Raw genomic sequence first — 23,619 nt, forward strand, 5'->3', positions numbered from 1 at the left:
GTGGGATAAACATCGGAGACAGAAAAGCTAGTGATTAAGAGTGAATGGCAAGCCCCAGCCCTCACCGCGGTGGCCTGAACTTTGTACCCTGTGTCTAACTGGCTGCCCACAGCAACTCAATGGCTTTGGTGGGGCCAGTCTATCAGCTTCAAACCTTGGCCCCACCCCTTTTACCCAGAGATGGGAGCTAAGGGGTCACAGCCACCCAAGGGAATCAGAGAGCTTCCAGCAAATTCCATTTGCATGGTGCAGGAAATGAGAACATCAAAAGAAAAGAAACAAGAGCAGCAGGCAGAGCTTTCTTAAATGGCTACACATGGGTGGAGATGAATTAAGGAAGCAACATAGAAGAAGGGATGGATGCAGGGCAGTGGGTGGGAAGGAAGGACAGGTTTCACACTAGCAAGCAGGACATGGGCATGTGCAAGCCACAGAGAGTGATGAAAGGCCACTTTCAGCATGGAGATAGCAGTCTCTGGGTACTAATGAAAGTAAATACCACAGAGTTAATGGTGGCATTACCATGGAAAAGAGAAAACGGCAAGAAACTCAACTGGCCCTCCATCTGCCTTCCTCTTGGTCATAGGCTTGACTGTGCTGTATGGAGAATGTGACTGTCTACAATGTATCACTGATGTTATAACCCAGTGCTGACTGTGCTGTATGGAGAATGTGACTGTCTACAATGTATCACTGATGCTATAACCCAGTGCTGACTGTGCTGTATGGAGAATGTGATTGTCTACTATGTATCACTGATGCTGTGTGACTGTGCAGTGTGGAGAATGCAATCGCTATCCTGTATTGCTGGTATTTCTCTATATGCCACACTACTGGCCATTCCCACAGATCTGAACCAAAAGTCCCCTGCAATGTAACTAAACATGAATTTATAACTTAAATGTGTGTGTGTGTGTACTCATTCAGAGGACACACAGACTATTAAAGTCAAATAGAAAGCCTTTACAGAGACCCGTGGCTGCATACAGAATTCGCCTAAATCACACAGCCCCGAGGCTAACGGTTCTTGGCTTTTTAACCCAAAAAAAACATATCCTAGGTTGGCACACTTCAGTTAGCAAGAAGCAGAAGTACAGAACATAAAAAGCAAGGTTAGTTCATTTAAGGACTTTCCCAGCTACATCCTGGAACTATTGACTTGATCTGTCTTTGTTCCTGTTTGGTAGGCGTTGCTGCCCACTGCTGGGCTCCAAGACTGATGGTCCAGGGGCCTGTTACATTTATGTGTACACATATGCAAAATCTGTCCTTAGGTCCTGTTTACTCTTTCTATTTTAGAGTACATTCGCTGGAAAATATTGACTGTATTCATAGATCTTAAGATATTGATTTTAAATGACCCAGCTTATAAGTTCATATTTTATCTGTATATGTGTGAATGTGTGTACAGGTATTTGTGTGGGTTCGAATGCACATCTGTGTATACACATAGAGATCAAAGGACAACCTCCAGTAGCATTCCTCAAGCATGTGTGTGTGTGTGTGTGTGTGTGTGTGTGTGTGTGTGTGTGTAAGACAGGGTCTCCACCTGGTCTGGAACTTACCGTGAGTCCCAGGAATCCTGTCCCCCAACCCCCACTACTGGGATTACAAGTACAAGTAACCTTGTGTTAGCATATTTTTAAGCTATTTTACTAGGTTCTTTATACCTCTACCTCCCTTCTAACCCTTATTCCATACTACTTCCTTCCAGCCCCCCAACACTAGGTTGGAGAGAAAGAAGGTTAAAAGGGAAAGGGGTCATAGAGTACTTCCTGCCAATTGAGGACTTGGGGTTCCTTAGCCCAATCTTTGTTGTCAGAATATCCAACAATCCAGCAAACCAGCAGCAGCAAATCCATCTGATGAACCAGCAGCAGGGGGCGGGGGGGGCGGCGTAGCAGGGGCGGCAGCTGCCACGGGCCCTCTTGGGACTCTCTCATTTATACCCTCTTCAGAGTCCCCCAAATTAAACTATCTGCAGCTGGCAAAAAAAATCACACCCCTGCTAGTGCACGAAGTAAATCATAATCACCTGCTGTGAAGCTGCCTCTATCACACACCTGGGATTAAAATAAAAGCATATTCATATAACATAACTGGGTTTTTAAAGAAATCAAAATTATCACTACAACCATGTCCAGCATTTGTGTATGTTGGTAAAGGGGTATGGAAATTGAACTTGGGACCTCAGGCCTGCAGGGCAAGTACTATACTAACAGAGTAGGTCTCCACAGCCTGGCCCTTAGACTTAAGAAAAATAACAGCATAACAAACTTCTCTTACACATGGATACAAATACCTGCTCCTTTGAAAACATTGCTAAGTTGTCTTAACCACAGCATTAATACAGCTGAATACTGTAAATCTAGACAAGAACACTCTCAGTGCCTCACTTAAAATGAGTACCTTTTCCAAAAAGCCACCAGTATGCTCAGGGGACTCTTTCATTCTCTGTCATTTCCTCATTCAAAACTCAGCTAAAAAGGTGCCACTGCTGTCGGACTTAGCAGGGGCTGTCTAGTCAAAAACAATCTATCAGATTCCTATAGGTAAGACCCTGACCTATGTCTGTCACTTGTGCCAGAAAACCCTGTGGCCACTGTCCACAAGGACTCCCTCCCTGGAATCTCACAGATGAGCATGTGGCAAACACAAAATTTGTACTTATACTTCCTAGAGCTCAGAGGAGTCTAGAAAGGAAGGGAGCCTAGGGAGATGGCTCAGCCGCTGACGTTGCGTAGCAACTGCTCTTGCAGAAGATCCAGGGTTGGTTCCCAGCACCTACATCAGACAGCTCACAAGCTGTATCTCCAGCTCCAGGGAATCTGAGGCCTTCTGGCCTCCATGAGTGCCTGCACGTGTGCACATCAGCTCATTCAGGCACACACATACATATAAAGTACGCATGAATGAGTCTTTTTATAGAGGGGGGAGAAAGAAAACACTGGGTAAGGGAAGTAGCCACGGTGGGTGGAAGTAAGATCTGTAAGAAGCCCCCACATCCACATAATTCTCTCACAAGATCCCTAAATTGAGAGTCCCTGGCCCATGCATTTCCTTCAGAATCCCTGGCCCATGCAGCCCCTCCCTGCATGCTGTCCCAATTTGAAGGAAGTTGAAAACTCAAAGGACTTTGGGAAGATCCAAGTTGAAACGTGGCTATACACTATTCTCCTTAGACATGTGTTGAGAAGGTTCCTCTCCATGTGCGGCAATCACACCTGCTCCTCAGATGCACTGAAGTACATTTCCATCTCATTTAAATGTCACCAACTCTCCAGAGGCAAGGGCAGGCAGATCCCTCTGAGTTCAAGATCAGCCTGGTCTACATAGTTCCAGGACAGCCAGAGCTCTGTAGTGAGACCTTGTCTTAAAAAGAAGGGAGAGAGAGAGGAAGGGAGAGGGAGGGATGGAGGGGGATCCTCTTCTGCTCCTCAAGAGGTAGTGTTGAAAGTACTTGGAGAGAGACTAGCAAGCTGTCACCACCTCAACTCCCTTTCTCTGTCCTTTCTGCCAAAGGTCTTTGCAGCCCAGTTCCCAGAGTCACCTTGAGAAAGACAGGCAGTTCTCATAAGATATTAGCAAGAAGCAGGAGATTTCTCTCACTATTTCTCATGTAAGGCATGGGGCAGAGCAGATGGTTTCTATTAAAGATATAAAACCCAGGAATAAAAGTGTCCAGGCTCTGTTTCAGAAGTGCATTGAGCAGAGACAGCCTGGGCTAGACACTAGAATGATTCCCAGTAGTCCTGACGGTGCTGAGTCCCTGAAACCAGCAGCCAGCAACACTTGATTATGTCTCTTAACCCTCCTCTGATGCAAATGCTCCTGCCTCAGCACTCCAAGAGGTGCTGCTGGCCAAGACATTCCCTCTGTAAATAGAACCATGAAGGTTTCCCTAGCTTATACCAGGGACCATATATATGTCCATCCAAGACCCTAAGCAACTTATACAATAGGCATCATTACCAGGTGAGGAGCTAAGGCCCAGAAAGGACCAGCTTGGGTCAAACGGCCAGCTCAGGGAAAAGCTAACCCTTGGCACATTAGACACAGCCATTCCACTCTTAGACACCACACAGTTCATTAGACATGACCAGCTGAGTCCCGATCAGCCATGATTACCAACCATAGCACAAGCAAACCACGAGAAAAGCTTGAACTCATCATAAGGTAGAAACTATACCTCCGGTAACCTCCGAAATATTCTCATAGATGGGAATTTCAAGGAAAAAGAGTAGGCATGTAGGCTATTAATGCATTTAGTGAACAAATTATTCCACTTGACCTGATTTGGGGGTCAATTCTCTATTAGGATAGCCTATTTCCTTCTCATTTAAAGGTCAGTGTATTGAGGCATGGCTTGGGCATTTGGGGGCTCTTCGTTCCCTACCCAGCTTTAATTAGAGTCCTGAGAGGTTCAATAACTGATGGTGTCAGGCTCTCCCTGATCAATGGTGCTGGCTGTCCCTGAACACAGGTAGTTACTGTCCATCTGGGCCCTGGTTTGGCAGAGAAATCATAAGTCTCTTCTTTGACACAAAGAAAGAGAAGTGCTCTCAGACAAATTGCTTCTCTTCCAGACACATTTGTAAAAATTGCCTGGGTTTCTGTGACAGGCAATGGGTGAGCAAGGTTGCTCAGGTTAGAGCCGGTGGAGGAGAGGTGGGAGGGAGATGCAGCCTGATGCATCACATCCTAAAGAGAAAACTTGAAATTGTCCAGGCTAGCCAAGAGCATCAGGAAGAGGGCATCAGGGAAAGTTTATCTGGATTGTCTGCATGCTACCTGAGGCTAGAAAGTATTTCTCAGTCCAGAAACCTGCTCCTCAGGGGAAACAGGTGGGATGGGGACATTTGGGCTTCTGGAATTCAATGTCTCAGAGAAAACAGATGTTTTCAACAGGAACCATACCATTTCTCTCTGAGGTCCTGTAATTTCTCACCATACCCCAGTCCTAATTACATTTCAAAAGAACAAGCCACCTGGTAATATATGCACGATAGTTTAGCCCACTGGAGACTTAGGAAGGAAGACAGGTGTTTTATGAAAGTAAGAAAGCAGGTTACATCAGTCTCAGCAAAATGCCTTCTTTGCAGAAGACACTGTCAAAGCCATGCCTGGGGCTCAGTGACACATCACACTAGTGTGGTCCCTCCTATGGCTGAGGGTTGGTAGATAATTAACAATAAGCCAGAGCTGGATGGAGATACGAGGAACCACTCATACGTCAGTCAGCCCACTCCACCACCCAAGGGCAGCGCCTCAGACTGAAGAGCTAGAAAATTTCATTAAACATTTCCATTCATGGGCCAGAAAGATGACTCTTTAGTAAAGGCCTTTACTGCCGAGCCTGATAAACTGAGTTCAATCCCCCAGAACCAAATAGAGGAAGAAGAGAACTGACCTGACTTCTGAAAGTCAACACACACACACACACACCACACACACACATACACACACATCACACACACACACAAATATTTAAGACCATTTCAAAATTCTATCCTAATTTCAAGCAAAAATTCATTTTTAAAAAAATATAAACTGGTCACCAACTCAGAAACAACTTGCAAAATTAAATATTCTATCATTATATGAGATGGATATTCTTGTTTGAATATTTTGTTGTTCTAGAATACAAATCATCTTCAACAATTTCAGAGTTAGTATATTAAATTTGTTTTGGCTTTTCCAGACAAGGATTCTCTGTGTAGTCCTGGCTGTTCCTGTCTGTCCTGAACTCACTCTGTTGGCCAGACTGGCCTCAAACTCAGAGATCTGCCTGCCTCTACCTCCTAAGTGCTGCTATTAAAGGCAAGAGCCACCACTACCACCCAGCATGTATTTTGATTTTATAAGTGTCAATGCTAAGAACATTGTCTTATACTGATACGTAGTTCAAAATAGAAGAAATATGTTTAAGGAAATTTTGAAAGTTCTATTCTAATTTCAAATGAAAATTCATTTGACAATTGTTTATAAACTGGTCATCAACTCAGAAACAATTTTTAAACCATTCATTCTAACACATCATAATTCAAAGTTATACTGATTTGATATTTAGATGCTAAAGAATGACAGCAGGGAAATATTTTAAATTTTTTCTCTGTAATTAAGCCATTGTTTCTATAAAAGCAGAAAATTTTATTTAAACATGTTGTAATTCATAACCGTCTTAGGGTTTCTATGACTGTGATAAAACACCATGACCATAAGCAACTTGGAAAGGAAAGGGTTTATTTCAGCTTATGGTTTCATATCCATCCATCATTGAAGGAAGTCAGGGCAGGAACTAAAGCAGAGCAGGGACTGTGGAGGCAGGTCGGGTGGAGAGGCCATGGAAGAGCACTTACTGACTTCCTCCCAAGGCTTGCTCAGCCTGATTTCTTATATGACCACCTGCCCAGGGATGACATCATCCACAATGGGCTGAGCCCTCCCTCATCCATTATCAGTCAGGAAAAACGCATCATAGTCTTGCCTACAGGCCAATCTGGTGGGGTCACTTTCTCAATTGAGGTCCCTTCTTTCCAAGTGACTGTAGTTGTGTCAAGTTAACATAAAACTAGCCAACACAATAGCATGATGGCCTCTAATGTAAGCCCAGGTATTTTAGATCATGTGTGGCACTTACATATGTTTATATATACAACTTACATGTTATGTGTTCAGAACCAAGGCTGAAATGAAGTCAGGCCATGTAACACAAGTGAACATGGCCAGAAAAACATAGGTTTCAATGCACCTTTGATCTTGCCTTAACTTGCAATCATTGCACATGAAGAAAATGTTCACAGTTGTCAACTTTTTCATTCCATTATGCAACCTGTCCTAGTCAGCTTTTACTGCCAAGCTGACATAGTCTAGAGTCAGTGGAGAAGGACATCTCAATTGAGAAATTGCCCAGCTCAAATTGGTCTATGGGTATGTCAATGGGAGGGCTGTCTTGACAGTCAATTGATGTAGGAAGGCCCAGCCCACTGTGGGGAGCACCATTCCTTAGGCAAATAGTCATTGGCTGTATAAGAAAGCTAGCTAAGGGGCTGGTGAGATGGCTCAGTGGGTTAGAGCACCCGACTGCTCTTCCAAAGGTCCAGAGTTCAAATCCCAGCAACCACATGGTGGCTCACAACCATCCATAATGAAATCTGACTCCCTCTTCTGGAGGTCTAAACAGCTACAGTGTACTTACATATAATAAATAAATCTTTAAAAAAGAAAAAAGAAAAAAAGAAAGCTAGCTAAGCATGAGTAAGCCAGAGAGCAGCGTTCCTCCATGGTTTCTTCTTCAAGTTCCTGTTCTGATTTCCCTCAATGATGGACTGTAACCTGTAAGCTGAAATAAACCTATTCCTCTCCTAAGCTGCTTTAGACACAATGTTTTATCACAGAAACAGAAAGGAAACTAGAATACAACCCGATATGGGGCTATGGTACAGTTTAAGGAGCTGTGCAAAAGATTATAAAGGTCCACCAAAAGGGGGCGTTGCATTTCTCTTGTTCGCCTTTTATCTCAACTCTAGCATGGAGAGGCAGAGAGCTTACTTTCCAAGTGACTTGGGTAAATGAAATGAGTGAATTGGAAAGCTCTCCAGACTGATTGTCAAAATGTGGTTGCAGCCCCAGCTTTATCGTGATGTGAACATGTACCTTCATTTCTGGAACTCAGTTACATCCTCTAGAATTCAACGACCCTGATGAGCAATTGACAAGTGTTACGGTTTGACCGTTCTTATAGGTCCCTGTGTTTAAACCCTGGGTCTCCAGCTGGTGGTGCTATTTGAAAGGATGTAGAACCATTGAGAAAGAAGGAAGGCATGGCTGGCGGGCAGAGCTGGTGGGCCACTGGCGACAAATAGGCCTTGAGAAGATGTAGCAGAGTATGCTGCCAGCTAAGCTCTCTGCTTCCTGGTCCTCTGAGATGAGAAGAAGCTGTGCCTCAAGCTTCCACCAGCACATAGAGCTGTCTCATCCACCATGAAGACCAGGTTTACCCCTCCAGAACACCAAAGGGTATCTCATAATTACTCAGCAACATGGGGCCTGCTCTGCATTAAACTCCTTCCCAAGTCAAACGAATGTTTCAGGGTCAGGAAATCTTTCAGGTAACTTGCAGGTTGTGCCTGTGGCACACGCTAGAGTGGCTGATTTAGTAGGTGTGTAACAGTGAATGTTGCACAATGTGGGGGAATCAGGAAGTCAGCAGTTATTTAGGGAAGTGCTAAGTTAGTTGGTAAGTAGGTAGGAAAATTAGCCAAAGTAAGCTAAGCTACATGCTAATGGGAAATCTCTCCTTGTAACTGGCATTCAAGGGTGAATAACAACCAATGTTAATCCTTCTCAGTAAAAGATCACCTTTTGTGCACCTAACGGTTTTCTTCAATGGGATACAGAAAGAAACTACATTTTTGTTTCCCTTCTGCTTCCATGGCATGTGTGCATGCATGTGTGTGTTCGGGCATGTGAGACTCCCTGAGTTTAATTAGGGTTGTCATATGAGCGTGGAGAGAGGACTGTTCAATGGAGCATGGACAACCTATCGGTGGCAACACCGCTGAAGAAAAGCATTCTGCGTCTCCAGAATCCATTAGCTTCCAGTAGCGCCCAGGGAAGAGTGAGGCCTCACTAGCCCCTTGCCTGTGTGTGATGGTGTAGACATGCCCAGGCCTCATTAGCCCCTCCTCTGTCAGTGATGGTGTAGACACGCCCATCTCGTTCAGGAAACCACAGCTTCTGTGTGTTTGGGACTGCAAAGGTCATGTGAAATCCAGAAGATTGTTTCATAGCACTCTTTATAGCCCACTGAGTCCAATTAATACTGACCATATGTGCATGGGTCATACAACTGTCTACTAGAGCATCAGCAACCTACTAGAGGCCACACCCATAAAAAATGGCTCCTCCCTCTCTCTTCCGGCAGCCATCAACTGTCAATAGTTCTCACTTAGGGCTGGGGCTTCATAACCACCCCGGCTGGCTTGATCTTGTGAGGAGCTTATAGCAGCTGCTGCTGAGCTCATGTATATAGTGGCCCTGTCCTGACTGGAAGGAACTTATTCCTTATTCTGTCTCTTACACTCTTCCACGATATTTTCTGAGCCTTGTCCAATTTGGGGCTATATGCTAATTTTCTTTATTAATAACTGTGTCTTTGTGCGCCTTTGTCTTCACCTTAGGTACAGCGCAGCATCTCCACAGCTAGCTTAAAGTATCACTCTCAACCGAAGAGCATCTTCTGTAATGTGTAAAACGAAAAGGATGATGTCACTGTGCAGTCTAACCCACTGTCATCGGTGGGGTCAGCCCGAGTTAGGCCTCCACTCAGGACTTCTCCCACCTGAAGAATATAATAGAAACATGCAACAAAAGAGGATTTTTCTAAACAAAGTTCACTTCTCAATAGTTCAGGAGAATTTGTTCTCCTTGCCTTCCTAAGTACAATGGTCAAAAAGGTTTTAAAAGCCTGACAGGGTAATTCATACCTATAATCTCAGCACTTGGGAGGAAGAGGCAGCAGGATTATCATTAAATAGAGGATAGCGGATCTACATAGTGAGACAAAGGCCAGCCAGGGCTACTAGACTAGTTAGTTTTTATTGTCAATTCTATCCAACTGAGAGTCATCTGGGAAGAAGAAGTTGAGGGATTGTCCAGTCCAGACTGTTCTGTGGGGATTTCTTGGTTGTTAAAAAGAGGAGACTCCTCTCTCACAGGGTCCAAAGAAACAAACAAACAAGCTATGTTTCTTAGGAGGCGAGATTGGAAGTAGTTAGAATGGCTTGGAATGGTGTCACATACGCATTGTCCACATATCAGTATTTTAGTCAGTGCTAGTCACCTACATGATTTTAGTCCCATAAGACCTTCACGGAGCTGAAAAGTTGCTACTGACTCGACCATGAAGCTGCTGCAACCCTGCAATGTCTACCATTCAGCATGTCTGTGGTGATATAGACACAGACCCACTGCTCTGCCAGCAGTATAAATGCATAACACATACAGCTGTGTACAGGACGTAATACTTGATAAGTAATGCCTCCAATACTGGCTTTTGGCTCATGGTGCATTCTTTTTATCAGTATGTTAAGGTTTACTCGTACTTATGAAAGGGAAAGTTCGCAGTAAAGCAGCATACCACACTGCACCAGCAGTGCATATAGCTAAGATTCATTGTGTCTCTTCCCGCTAGAGTTTTCTCCTGCATTTCATTCATTCATCATGGCCCTAAGAGTACCTGAGTGATCCATATTTATTCAGGTGTATATATCTGCATGGCGTATATAGGTTTATAGCCTAGGTATGTAGCAAGCTATTCCAACTAGGTTTGTACAAGCACAGCACAGCACTCTCATTGCAAGGAAGTTACCTAATAACACATTTCACAGACCATGTCCCCATCATTCAGTGATATGTGCCTATACATAAATTTCTAAGTATTGGTGCTAATAGAGTAGAGATTCCTACTATCTTCTTAAAAGTGTCAGGCACCAAGATGTTAGCTTATCTCCAGAAGCCCACAGCCTGTTTGCTTGTCCATTGCAGGGGTATGCTATGCAGAGTTTGGAGTCCGAGTCCCCAAGACTACAGGATCTGCCTACACCTACAGCTATGTCACCGTTGGGGAATTCGTGGCATTTTTCATCGGCTGGAACTTGATTCTGGAGTACCTGATTGGCACGGCGGCTGGTGCCAGTGCTCTGAGCAGTATGTTTGACTCCCTGGCAAACCACAGCATCAGCCGCTGGATGGTGGACACCGTGGGAACCCTCAACGGCTTGGGTGAGATCGCAAGGTCCTTCCCCATAACATGCAAATTCATGAGCTCGATGAGTAGATTCCCCTTTAAGAATGTGGTTTGGAGGCTGGAGGGATTGCTCAATGGGTAAAGTATTTTCTGGGCAAGCATGAGACCCGAGTTTGATATCCCCAGAACACACACAGAGAGAGACAGACAGACAGACAGACAGACAGACAGACAGACAGAAACAGAATTACAAATGACAAAAATAAATCTTTTCTTTCAATCACTGCTTACCCCAGTATCACAGTAACAAGTATAATCATGGCTGCATTCATATTTTACGCCATTTTAATTCTGAAATGACCCAAAACTCAGTCATCCATCTCACTCACTTTGCAGATGAGGCTGCCTGCAAAAGTGCAGCTGGAGTCCAGGCTCCCCAGCTGCTGAGGCAATGCCTCCTCTGCTCTGTAGAGGGCAGAAGTCCACTGGGCAATGGATGGTCCGAGTCACCAGGACCTGTTCATCAGCAGAACTATACCCCAGGCATCTTTTCTCTGCAACCCCACACTGCAAATGAAAAGTCACCAAAATGGCTTTCAAATATGCACATTTTGAAACGTACTAATAAAGAAAAGATTGTTGGAATGGAAAATCATGCCAATTACAAAGCTAACAATAATGAAGATGGAGGAATTTTCAAAGAATATGTTAGACCTATCTATGTGCTCCAAATGTCCCAAGATGCTCCTGACTGTACACATGTTTGCTGTGCCACCACAGGTACACTGTGACATGTCCTGAATTTCGACCTATGGCATGAGGTCACCTTATCTGTGTCGCTAACTTCTTCATTTGTAGATAAACACATATCTGCTTATGGACCATAACAGTGACATGTTGTGTGTACAGAGAAAGACAGACGGACTGACTACCACTCTAAGGGTCATAAGAGCCCAGGTGCGGAGGGGGAGGATGGGTCCACGGGGCACCTTCTTTAGACAATATTAACCACATCTTCCTCTCCTAGGGAAAGGGGAAGAGTCCTACCCAGACCTTCTGGCTCTGGTGATTGCGGTCATAGTGACCATCATTGTGGCTCTAGGAGTGAAAAACTCTGTGGGCTTCAACAACGTCCTCAATGTGCTGAACCTGGCAGTGTGGGTGTTCATCATGATCGCAGGCCTCTTCTTCATCAATGGCAAATACTGGGCTGAAGGCCAGTTCTTGCCCCACGGATGGTCAGGGGTGAGTTTATTCTCAGAATCTTGAGTGTCTTCCATGCCGGCAATAGTTTGACACATTTTCAAGAAAACATGTTCTTCTAATTGGCATGTTCTGAAGACGTGTTTCTATTCTGAACTCATTTATGGCTGTTTCGCTGAGATCCCAGTCCACACAGGTAGCAATGACAGCGTTGATGTGGTGTTCTCTCTCTCTCTCTCAAGCTGCCTACCTACATGCTAAGAGCTGCATGCATTGTCTCATCGCAATAATCTTGGGTGGGAAATACTCACAAGGGGGCCTAAGGATGAAAACAGCCACACCCAGAGAGATCTGGTGACTCCCTGTTAGGCACAGCATGTGGCAGAATCAGAACCCAAAGCCAGGAGTTTTGGATCCAAAGACTGTGTAGGAACAGCTCAATTCTGCTAAGATAGCAGCCATGCACAAAAAGAAAGAAATGGGTGAAGAAAGTAAGAAGACTGAGTAGATAGGAAAGGGCTGCCTTTTTCTTGGGGGGAACTATTTATAATCAGACTCCAACATCCAAGCCTGGAAAGAGTCCCACTGGGGTCTAGGAACAGCAGTGACAGCTCTGAGACTTGAGAGGCACATAGTCTAGCTAGAGTAGTCAGGGTAAGGTAAGAGGGTGAGCTGGGTAGAAGAACATCTTGGATCTCTCCCCAGGACCTGCTGGTGGTAAAATCTGTAAGTCGGGGAGGCACGTTCTTTATACTAAAAGTGGTTCTAAGTCTCTCCTGACTTCTTCCTACAGTGGAACTGAAAAATATTTGTTTTGTGCATGTATTGGTAAAAAAAAATCATCGGACTTTGTTTGACAGTGGAGCATAAATCAGAAATTTTCCAGATGGAGGGATCTTAGAAGTCCCCAGGTCCTGTCCCTTGATTTCACACATGAATGACTACCCAGAGGCCCAGGGAGGTGGCTCGGCCTGGTGCTAGGCTAAAGGGTAGGGCTCTACTCAATTTGCTTTTGTAGCTTTGCTTAGACTGGTTTTCTTTCAAGATGTCCAGGGATCAGAAATCAGTCTTGGAGAATACTCAAAATAACTTCTGTTTATTCCGAGCCATGTCATGCTACCCGGTGCAGAGAAATAAGCAAGTCATTTAAGCCAAAACTGAGTCTGCTGCTTTTCTGTATGAATTCCAGAGAAGCACGAAGCACATCTCTCCTCTAAAGGAGGACAAAGGCGCACTGTTGGATCCCAAATCTACATTTTCTTATCATACAAATTGTTCTTTTCCTATCACACAAGAGAAACAGCAAATTTTAAGAGAGAAAAGGAGTGTCGACCGGACCCCAACTGCATTCACATGTAACTCCTAAAAGCAGTCTCACTCACACGTTTCTCAAGGTTTTAAGAGATGACTGGCTGGAGGATTTACTGGAAGACACTGGGCACCAGTTCACGGCTGTGCTCTTCTCATGATCAAGGGAGGAGACAAACTTGTACCTAATGCTTGCAGAAAAGGGCACCCTGTTGGCTGCTTTTGTGTAGTATTGTGAGAGTACTGGCTGCCATCCTAGATACCTGCTGTATCCATGTTACCCTGCTCTTACAGCCAGACATTAAACAGGTGATGTTTGTCTCCGACGTGCACTTGGAGAACACAAGGCTCAGAGCTACCCATATCGTGAACTTACTTCACTTAGTCAGGGCAAGGGCTGAAGTCCCTGCCCAGGGCTAGCAACTAACCTTCCATACTTCCTTTACCTTCAGGAAAAATTAGAATATTGGAAGTTTTGCTATGTGTACGGTTATCTTGCCTGCTTGTATGTCTGTGCACCCGTGTGCACGCAGTACCTGCAGAGGCCAGAAGAGAGAGCAAAGCCCCTGGGACTTGATTTTCAGATGATTGTTAGCCACTATGTGGGGGCTGGGAATGAACCCCCCACACCCCCATCCTATGGAAGGGCAACAGCTGCTCTTAACTGCAGTGCCATCTCTCCAGCCCTGAAATGGAATGTTGGAGCTGAAAGAAACAGTAAGAGATAGCATGTTCTATCTCCACGCAGGCTTTAGACACGGTAGCTCAGGCCACGGTGAGGACCAGAAGGACTGAGGGGCTCTGTATGATCCCTCTTTCCAGCTGTGCAGAGCCTAGATGCATCGTTTAACCTTTTCTTACCTCTGCTGCAGTGTTCTGGGGTCTTCATTCTCTTCAGGGTGTCTCCTTCCTGCTTCAGGGATTCTATACCTTGTCTAATCGGGAGGTCACGGCTTCAAGGACTCATCAGATCTATCTTTAGAGGTCCTGATTTATGCACTCTGTATTCTCACTTGCTTTTCTAGATTTAAAAAAAAAAAAAGGTCTAAATTTAGGCATAAAGAAGAAAAAGAAAGATGACTTTTCCACCATTTGGCATTTTCTTTGTGACAAACTCTAATACATGACTGTTTATTCTTCACAAGAGCCCTGAGAACAACAGTGATCTCCACGTTTACATAAAATAACTGACGTTCAAATTATCCAGGATGACAGTTCTCGTAAGCAAGACAGTTGGAATTTCATTCTAGTGCTGAGTGGTCCAAAGTCCAGCTGGTCTGCACACCTCCCTCTGGTTCACACCCCGTGAGACCATATTGTTTAAACCTCTGGCCACTGGCCTCACCTTGTCATTGGCCACCAAAAAGCCTGGCTGAGAACTTGGATTTTTTTCTTATGGCGTATCTATCCTCCCTAGAGGAAACAAATGTATGCCCCGCGCTGTGACAAGATGAAAAGGTTTTATCTGAGTCCAGCGGATAAGATATTGACTCATCCCCCTGTTCCCTGCCTGGCCTTGGATCTCTGCTTTGTCCATGTCCTCCCTAGTGAAGTGACCCAGCCTTGCTCTTCCTAAGCTTTGCTAGCAGATCATTTTTCTTGTCCAGCAGGGCCGCTATGAATTTAAGTCACATATTGTAAAAGCCCGACACCTTCTCAGGACTCAGTCATCTGCCACTGTGGTAAAGGCATTTCCCACTCTCACCTAACAAACGTCAGTAGAACTGTGTTTTCTTACTTGGCAGCTGGATGAATGTCTGTGCTGTTCAGAGAAACTGAATCCTACTGCTAACTAGGGGACTAGTGAAGAGTTCCGGACATGTTGGGGTGCACTGTGCTTTAGGGACAAGGGGGCGAAGAAACGAGGTAGGAGCCTGAGGACACCACTATAGTGGGTTAGGCACAACTCACAAGTGCCATGAAAGGGTTAATGAACAACCAGTCCTCTGGCAATGGGGCCCCCACAATCCTTTTCCAGCCACCTCCTTCCAAAGAAAATAGCTTAAAGAATGGTTTACTCACTTAAAGGTTCTGGGTCAAATGCTTCTTTGGTCTTGAAGAGCTTAAGAACAACAAACATTTTCCCCTATATCAAGTGACTCTGGCCCTCAGTTGAACCCCTGCTCCCATCTGCAGTTTCTCAGCCCCTGAACACTGTTGGATGTGTGTGCCCTTCGTGTTATTTGTTCTTGATGCTATCTTATGGTTTCTCTTAAACCAAATAAGATATTTTACCAGCACAAATAGCTCCCAGGAAAATAGTCCATAGTAAGAATTTGTGAGGAATTCTGAAGGCCTCCAAGGGAAAGATATTATTTTTCATGGTCTCCTTGTCTGAATCCATTTGTTGGAACTTATTAGCACATTCCACTGTCACTGTGGACAGGCTGCTAATAGATCTGGGGCATGAGAGTGCTTGAAAATGCTATTAACATCGTTGTTTGGTCTTGTCACCTTGGCAGGAAATTAGACAAAGGTGCCTAATTATTTTCTAGCATCTGAAGCTTCTCAAGACAACATGGGAAGCCCGCCATCCATCCCACCAAATCTTCTGCTCTCAGGTTCCCTGTTACTCCTTGTGTAGCATGGCTCCCACCCCTCTCACCTCCTCAGATAGATTTGCCTCACTCTATCTTATTGTGCCAGGTCACTGTAAATTTATAAGAGGTGTGTGTGTGTGTGTGTGTGTGAGAGAGAGAGAGAGAGAGAGAGAGAGAGAGAGAGAGAGAGAGAGAGAGAGAGAAGACGAAGACGAAGGAGGAGGAGGAGGAGAAGCAGAAGCAGAAGCAGAAGCAGAAGCAGAAGCAGAAGCAGAAGCAGAAGCAGAAGAAGAAGAAGAAGAAGAAGAAGAAGAAGAAGAAGAAGAAGAAGAAGAAGAAGAAGAAGAAGAAGAAGAAGAAGAAAGAAAGACTAAGACTTACCTTAAGGGAGGCATGGCTTCACTATGATTGAGACAGCCTCGTGAACCTGCAATCCCAGCATTTGTTCATTCTTGGAAATCAGCACTATTCCCTAGAGAAGTAAAAATAAGCACGTGTCCATTACTGTGGGCCTGCTTGTATGATGCAGTGAAATGTGTTTCCTTTCTTCATCTGGCAGCTGACAGCACTTCCCATATACTGATACAAAGGCTTTGCTGGAGGAAAGATAGGTGACTTCTCTCCCAGGGAATAATGCATGCCCACATGAGCTGCCTGAGTAAGCAGTTCTTCACTTCTCTGGGCTCTAGTTCCCTTTAAATATGGTGAAGTGCATCAAATGGACTCCCACAGTAGAACAAAATTTCAAATGAAGAACCTAATTATGCAGAAATTTTAAAGCAATTCTATTGAAATGAACTAATACATACTCTTAAAGTGTGTCATAATAATAGTATACTTCTTTATTAGTATCTATATCAAAAAACTACCATAATTTAGACCAGCACAAACAATTTTTCTCTTTTTTTATTGGATATTTTCTTTATTTACATTTCAAATGTTATCCCCTTTCTCAGTTCCCCTTCTGCAAACCCCCTATCCCATGCCTCTTTACCCTGCTTCTATGAGGGTGCTCCCCCACCCACCCACCCACTCCCTCACCACCCTACCATTCCCCTACATTGGACATCAAGCCTTCACAGGAACAAGGACCTCCCCTCCCATTGATGCCAGATAAGGCCCATTCAGCTCCTTCAGTCCTTCCCCTAACTCCTCCATTGGGGTAGCTTTGCTCAGACCGATGGTTGGCTGTGAGCATCCGCATCTGTATTGGTCAGGCTCTGGCAGAGCCTCTCAGGAGACAGCTATATCAGGCTCCTGTCCTCAAGCACTTCTTGGCATCAGCAATAGTGTCTGGGTTTGGTGTCTGCATGTGGGATGGACCCCCAGATGGGGCAGTCTCTGGATAGTCCTTCCTTCAATCTCTGATCCACTCTTTGTCCCTGTATTTCCTTTAGACAGGAGAAATTCTGAGTTAAACTTTGGAGATGGGTGGGTGGCCCCATTCCCCAACCGGAGGCCATGCCTGACCTCTGGATATGGTCTCGACAGGTTCTCCCTCCCCTTTGTTGGGTATTTCAGCTAATGTCAGCCCTGTGGGTTCCTAAGACACTCTTGCTTTCCTGCATCTGGGACTTTCTGGTTGCTACCCCAGTTCCTTATCCCCCATTGCTACACACCTCTGTTCAATTTCCTGACCCTCTTTACATCTCCTCCATCTCCTCCCACACCTGATTCTGCTCCTCTGTTTCACCTCCCCTCCCCAACAATTTTTCAATATCTCTGCAAAAGCCTCATGATGTGAAAATATCTGGTTCTATTGACGACAAAAATTATAGTGCATCTACAATCAAAAGAAATCCCAGAATTTAATTAAAGACTGGTGATAATAAAAATGTGATTCTTTTCCAGAAAAACAAAAACAAACAGAAACAGAAACAGAAATCCTAAGGTTAGGAGCCTGTAGCATACAGTCCCAGGTGGCATCCTCCGTATGAAATAGCCCCATCTTCCAGCTGGGCAACGGTTACTCTGGACAGCATGAGAAGACTGTCACCTTCGTGACACATTTGACTAGCTCCCGTCTCTAGTATTTTGGTCTGTGCTTATGAAGAAGTCAGTGGGGAGGGTTAAAAGTGAACAAACCATGTGTGCGGAGGGAGGAAAGCAATCCTCTCTACACATGCTCCATCCTCCTGCACCCCTGTCAGAGGTCAGAGTTTGTCTTCATCCAGAATGCACCAGTTTATCCTCCCCTACAAAGGCATCTCAACTATTGGAAGAGGCACTTTTTCACTTTCAGTTGAGAGGGAGACTATCAAGGTTAGGAAATAACATCCAAAATAGTGTCACATGGTCCCCAATGAAGGGAGTCACATGGTCCCCGATGGAAGGATTTTAGTGACATTGTGGTTGAAGGTCCAGTCACTCTTGGAGGTCACCCCAATCCTGCAGACAGACATCAGCAAAAGTTGCTGGGAAATTGGCATCTGCCCACCTTTACCCAGCCACATACCTCATTCCCGACGAGGTCATTCACACCCCAAAAGGAACAGAAAGCCAAACAGTCTCCTCTCACAGGCACTAGAAATCATCTAGACGTTACCGCAGAGGTGATATCTCTCTGAATGGGGCAGAATAATACTTTGTACAGTATAGGCAGCCCACACAGAAGGCCCGCAGCTCACTTCCAGTGTTTCCATGGCGGATCCACAGTGGTCAAAAGTACCTTTGCACATTCCCAGGAATCCCTTACAAGGATTTACACCATAGTTGAGTACTGCTAAGTGAAGATAAAACATAAAGTACAAAATGCATGGGTATCACAGCGGCAGGAGGCGGCTCAGTGGTTGAGAACCTCACTAGCACGCATGAGGCCCTGTGTTCAATGACTCCCCCAAAAAAACATAGATTTCTTTTCAACAAATAAATTGAAAATGTTGACTAATCCAATTTTTATTTGGCCATACAATTCTCATCTGTGTATAACACATGAGCAAACTGCCCGGAGTCATAGAGCAAAGTAGAGTAGAACCGAGTGTGTACGCCCTGTGCTATTCAGGAGTGTCTGCAGAGCATCAGGCAGCTGTGGGCACCACGTTTAAGCCATGGTTCTGCCCTCATCTTCTGAGCCTAACAGATGGCATCATCCTTACAGGTGCTGCAAGGAGCAGCCACGTGCTTCTATGCTTTCATTGGCTTTGACATCATTGCCACCACTGGTGAGGAAGCCAAGAACCCCAACACATCCATCCCTTACGCCATCACTGCATCCCTGGTCATCTGCCTGACAGCGTATGTGTCTGTAAGTACCAGACGCCAGCAGGACCTTCTTCATGATCCTTTATGCTCTATTGTAAAACGTGGCTCTGGGGCTCAGGAGATCTTCATGCAAACACAAGGATGTGAGGTCAATTGTGAGAACACACAGGAAAAGCAAAGTCAGGCATGATTGTATGGGCTGGGGAGGCCGACAGACAGATTCCCTGGGGCTCACTGGCCAGCCAGCTTCCTCTTCTTAGCAAGTTCCACACCAGTGAGAGACCTTGTCTCAGAGGGTTGGTGTAAGAGGGAGACAGAGACAGAGACAGAGAGACAGAGACAGAGAGATGGAGACAGAGACAGAGGAGGAGGAAGAGGAAGGAGGAGGAGGAGAAAAGTGTACAGCGCCTGAGAAATATGCAAGGTTATCTTCCGAACTCGACACAATGCTATACACACACCTGCACAGACAGGCGTACACACTCACACAACAATAGCAAGTGTGGCCATAGGGTTTTGACATCTTCTGTCTCAGTACATAGATTTCTCACTCCTTGTGTGTTGGTGCTTCCATGGTTTTTCCTTCTGTCCCCCTCTAGTTCTACTTACTGGCAACAAGGGGAAAAAACTCAATACCTCAAAATAGAGGGGAAGAAAAGCCCCAAGCCCTCACCTCAGCCTGTGCCTCTCAAGTCTCCATCCTCACCCTTCCCTTTGCCTAGGGACAGTTTGCAAGGGTTGGGCTTTTGTCCAAGCGGCTCAGGTCATAGGCTGGCAGTAACGGGTGGTGTGCAAGCAGAAGCACTGTGGCCTCTGTGCACAGGCCTCAATGCTCTTCTGTCTTCTGGGAGCTTCCCGGCAGTGAAGAGGCAAGGCTCCCACAGACTGGGGTGAGAGAACACACTGTCCTTGGGAAACACTCCTGTCCTGAAATCTGGAGAGAAGTGCAGTTCTTTTCAGCTCAGTCTTCTGACACCAGCTTAAACTCACCCTTGGGATTTCCCTCAGAATGAATCCTCTAGCCTGGTCTCCTCAGGACCCACAAGTATATGCCCACACATGCTTCTAAGGTTTTGCTTCTCAGTCCCTGTGGCAGAACTTCTATCACAGAAATTGATAGTCTCATCTAACATCTTCTTAGTTCCTATAACCATCTGACCAACTATGATACAAACACTCCCAGGTCCTGAGGTCACCAGAATGGGGAAAATGAAGCAACCATAGGTTGGCTTTAAGGTATAGTTTGCTGGACATCACCCCAAAGATTCTAGTATACTAATCTGAAGAAACGTATATGTCTAATAAGCTAAAAGTCATTACAATTAGAACGAGTCAGGACATTGGTACAGCCTATCAAACCTGTCATCCCTCATTACCTGCGCCCTGCAAAAATAAAGATAAAAAATATACACATGTATATATATATATATATATGTGTGTGTATATATGTATATGTGTGTACGTATACGTATATATATATGTGTGTGTGTGTATGTAAATCTTTAACCCATTACCTAAGGAATCCAGACCAGATGATGAGGCAAGATACATTCAGGATTGTCTGTTGATAACAATTCAGTTGCCCACCCAGACACTCTATGAATAGGCTAATTATTATGCCCCTCCTATGCACACACAGTCAAGTGGCTGCGTATTATTCAGACCCTGATTGTCCCTGCATAGTGGGAGAGTTGTCAGGGCAGGAGCGATAGATCTCCTCTGCCCTGCTGTCTCTCTCCACATTTTCACCATCCCACCCCTCCCTCTTCCCTTTTCCCAAGGAGGTAGACCTTGGTTGGCAGCACGCACCCACAGTGACTCCTGCTCTTGTGGTCCCTCTGTTATTTAGCACTTCAGAGATTACAGGGTACTTCTGCATCTACCAAGCTGGCAGCTTAGCCCATCCTAGTCTGTGTGGCCAGAGACTCTTAAGTGTTGCCGTAAGGATCCACCACACTCTTCCAACCACTCTACTGCATCCTCAAAGACCATGTGACAAGTGGCCCAGCCCTAAGGACTACTGTCTTGCCGACTACACAGGTCTCAGCCAGGCCTCAGGGACCAGTTGGTCAGTAAACAGCTATCCTGCTACCAAGTTGCTGGGCTGTCATGGCATAGTCTGCTGTCTTCCCTGGTGGCCCATGGCAAAGAAGTGGTCTACATGTGACCTGCCCTTCCCATTTCAGGTTTCCAATTCCCTTTCTTGGTGTCAGGGTTGTTTTTTATATGTCAAGGAGTGACTATTGGGTCTGTTGTTTAGGGTCAATGCCAAAGAAACCAATTTTATAACAGATCTTTGATATAGAATGGAAAGCAGGACCCCTACAGGAGTCCCCAGATGAGTGTATCCTGATGAAGTACAGACACAGTGACTTCACAGATAGAGTACGCTTGGAGTCCCTCCTGTTGCCACAGTTCCTTGTTGACCTGCATGACCCTCGGCACTAAGAGAGAAGAAACGAAAATGTCAATCCCTAATGTGGCCCTGTCAGCTCGTGGTCTGTGGAAGTCCCAAACACTTTCAGGGTTTTGAGCTCAAAGGCTGGGAATGAGGGAGCACACAGATAAGGACCAGGAGGATCCTGAAGGAATAAAAGAAGAAAAAGTCTTGTCCTCATGCTGGTGAGATAGCCCAGTAGATAAAGGTGCTGGCTGCCAAGCAGACAGCCCGGGACAAGTCTCCACAATCCACACGAAAGAAGACAATTAAGCTACCCAAGATGTCCTTGAGTCTCCACTCAGGCACCAAGTCGTGCAAGCATGTGTACACACACACACACATACACACACACACATTAAAAAACAGATGATAGATAGATAGATAGATAGATAGATAGATAGATAGATAGATAGATAGATAGACAGACAGACAGATAGACAGACAGACATATAAGGGAGAAAACATGGAGACCATATGGTTTATAATAAAGCCACATGGCCAGTTAATGGTAGATCCAGACTACCATGCAAGCCTGTTTCCAGGCCAGGGTCCCCGTCCATGTGACTAGTCTTGTCTGCTTCCAGCCTGTCTCTTCTGTTTTCACAGGTGAGCATGATCTTAACCCTGATGGTACCATATTACGCCATTGACACAGAGTCCCCGCTCATGGAGATGTTTGTGGCCCATGGCTTCTATGCTGCAAAGTTTGTAGTGGCCATTGGCTCGGTGGCAGGACTGACCGTCAGCTTGCTGGGCTCCCTCTTCCCCATGCCCAGGGTCATTTACGCCATGGCTGGCGATGGGCTGCTTTTCAGGTAAGGGATCTACTCTGCTGTTCCTATCTAGGGGAACGGTCGCCCACTGATAGCCATCTTGGTGATTGCCTTTCCTAAAGACTCAGAATCTTGCCAAAGTCTGGATTTAAAAAGCTCAGACCAAAATAGCTTCTCACTTGACTCTAGGTCCCTCAGTCCAGAACCAACTGATCTGGGCCCTTCTCCCACCTCTTGTGGGGGCATTTCCGTGGGGTGGGCAATAGGTCCAAAATGCTACATGGAAGATAAGGACACTTTCAGAAGGAAGAGCCCTTCTCATATGGAGACCTGGCTTCTCTCTGCAAAGCTTTCCTGAAAAACACTCAACCATCGTAGATGAGATGAGATCCTCTGGTGAGAAGATGGTAGCTGAAGTGATAACTGTCACCTGAGGAGCAGATATGAGCACTGGTGTTGCTGGGTGCTGGGTGCTGGGTGCTGGGTGCTCTGTTTCCCGCAGCCACTCTGCTTTGCAGATGAGTCTACCAGAAATTAAAGAGCCAGAAAAGGGGCTGGTGAGATGGCTCAGTGGGTAAGAGCACCCGACTGCTCTTCCGAAGGTCCAGAGTTCAAATCCCAGCAACCACATGGTGGCTCACAACCATCTGTAACGAGATCTGGCGCCCTCTTCTGGAGTGTCTGAAGACAGCTACAGTGTACTTACATATAATAAATAAATAAATCTTTAAAAAAAAAAAAAAAGAGGCAGAAAAACCCAAATCTCACAGCTGAAGAGTACTGGGCCAGGATCCTAAACAAGAACTGTCTGGCTCTGAAACTCAGACTTTTAATCATGTTTGGACAGCATGTCTCTATACACCACACATGTATCTGGTGCTTCTGAAGGCCAGAAGAAGATGTTAGATCCCCTGGAACTGGAGATAAAGACAGCTGCGAGCTGCCGTTTGGGTGCTGTGAATTGAACCCAGGTCCTCTAGAATAGCCCTTGCTCTCAACCACTGAGCTATCCCTCCAGCTCTGATCCTCAGACTTTTGACAGCAGTAACACTTTTGAAGTTCCAGCCCTTTTGGTAGTCATGAACTGGTCCGTTTTCCACTGAGAAGACAGGACATGCTCCTACTCTTGATTCCCGGTGTTTACTATGGGAGGCCAAGTAGCTCCTAGCAGTGTCAAGGGAGCAGGCTCCAGGCTGGATTGCTACCACTAGCTGTCACCTCCTGATCCTTTTCCTCCACTCACCTCCTACACCAGCTTAGAGCAGTTGTGTTTAGGGTGCTGGGTAGATCAAGAAAGGGGTAGATCATGATAGTGGTGATGGTGAGACAAGGTCACACAGCCATAAGATTTTTCCTGCCATTAAAAAACAAACAAAAAGCCTAAGAAAAAAGATGCTGTGGGCC

The 23,619-nt window shown here is 45.4% G+C and overlaps 1 protein-coding gene across 2 annotated transcripts in view; it reads left to right on the forward strand.

The window, feature by feature from the left end:
* Positions 1-23,619, forward strand: part of Slc7a14 (solute carrier family 7 member 14) — a 105,850-nt gene that overhangs the window by 59,625 nt on the left and 22,606 nt on the right. For both annotated transcript variants that reach the window (XM_029474776.2, XM_021158661.3), the window contains exons 3-6: positions 10,549-10,785; positions 11,778-11,995; positions 18,899-19,045; positions 22,049-22,257. In XM_029474776.2, coding sequence (XP_029330636.1) covers positions 10,549-10,785; positions 11,778-11,995; positions 18,899-19,045; positions 22,049-22,257 — 811 coding nt within the window. The remainder of the gene's footprint in view (positions 1-10,548; positions 10,786-11,777; positions 11,996-18,898; positions 19,046-22,048; positions 22,258-23,619) is intronic.

Source organism: Mus caroli, unplaced genomic scaffold (genome assembly GCF_978045245.1).
Source record: "Mus caroli unplaced genomic scaffold, Mus_caroli_1 scaffold_3, whole genome shotgun sequence".
Classification (NCBI taxonomy): Eukaryota; Metazoa; Chordata; class Mammalia; order Rodentia; family Muridae; genus Mus; species Mus caroli.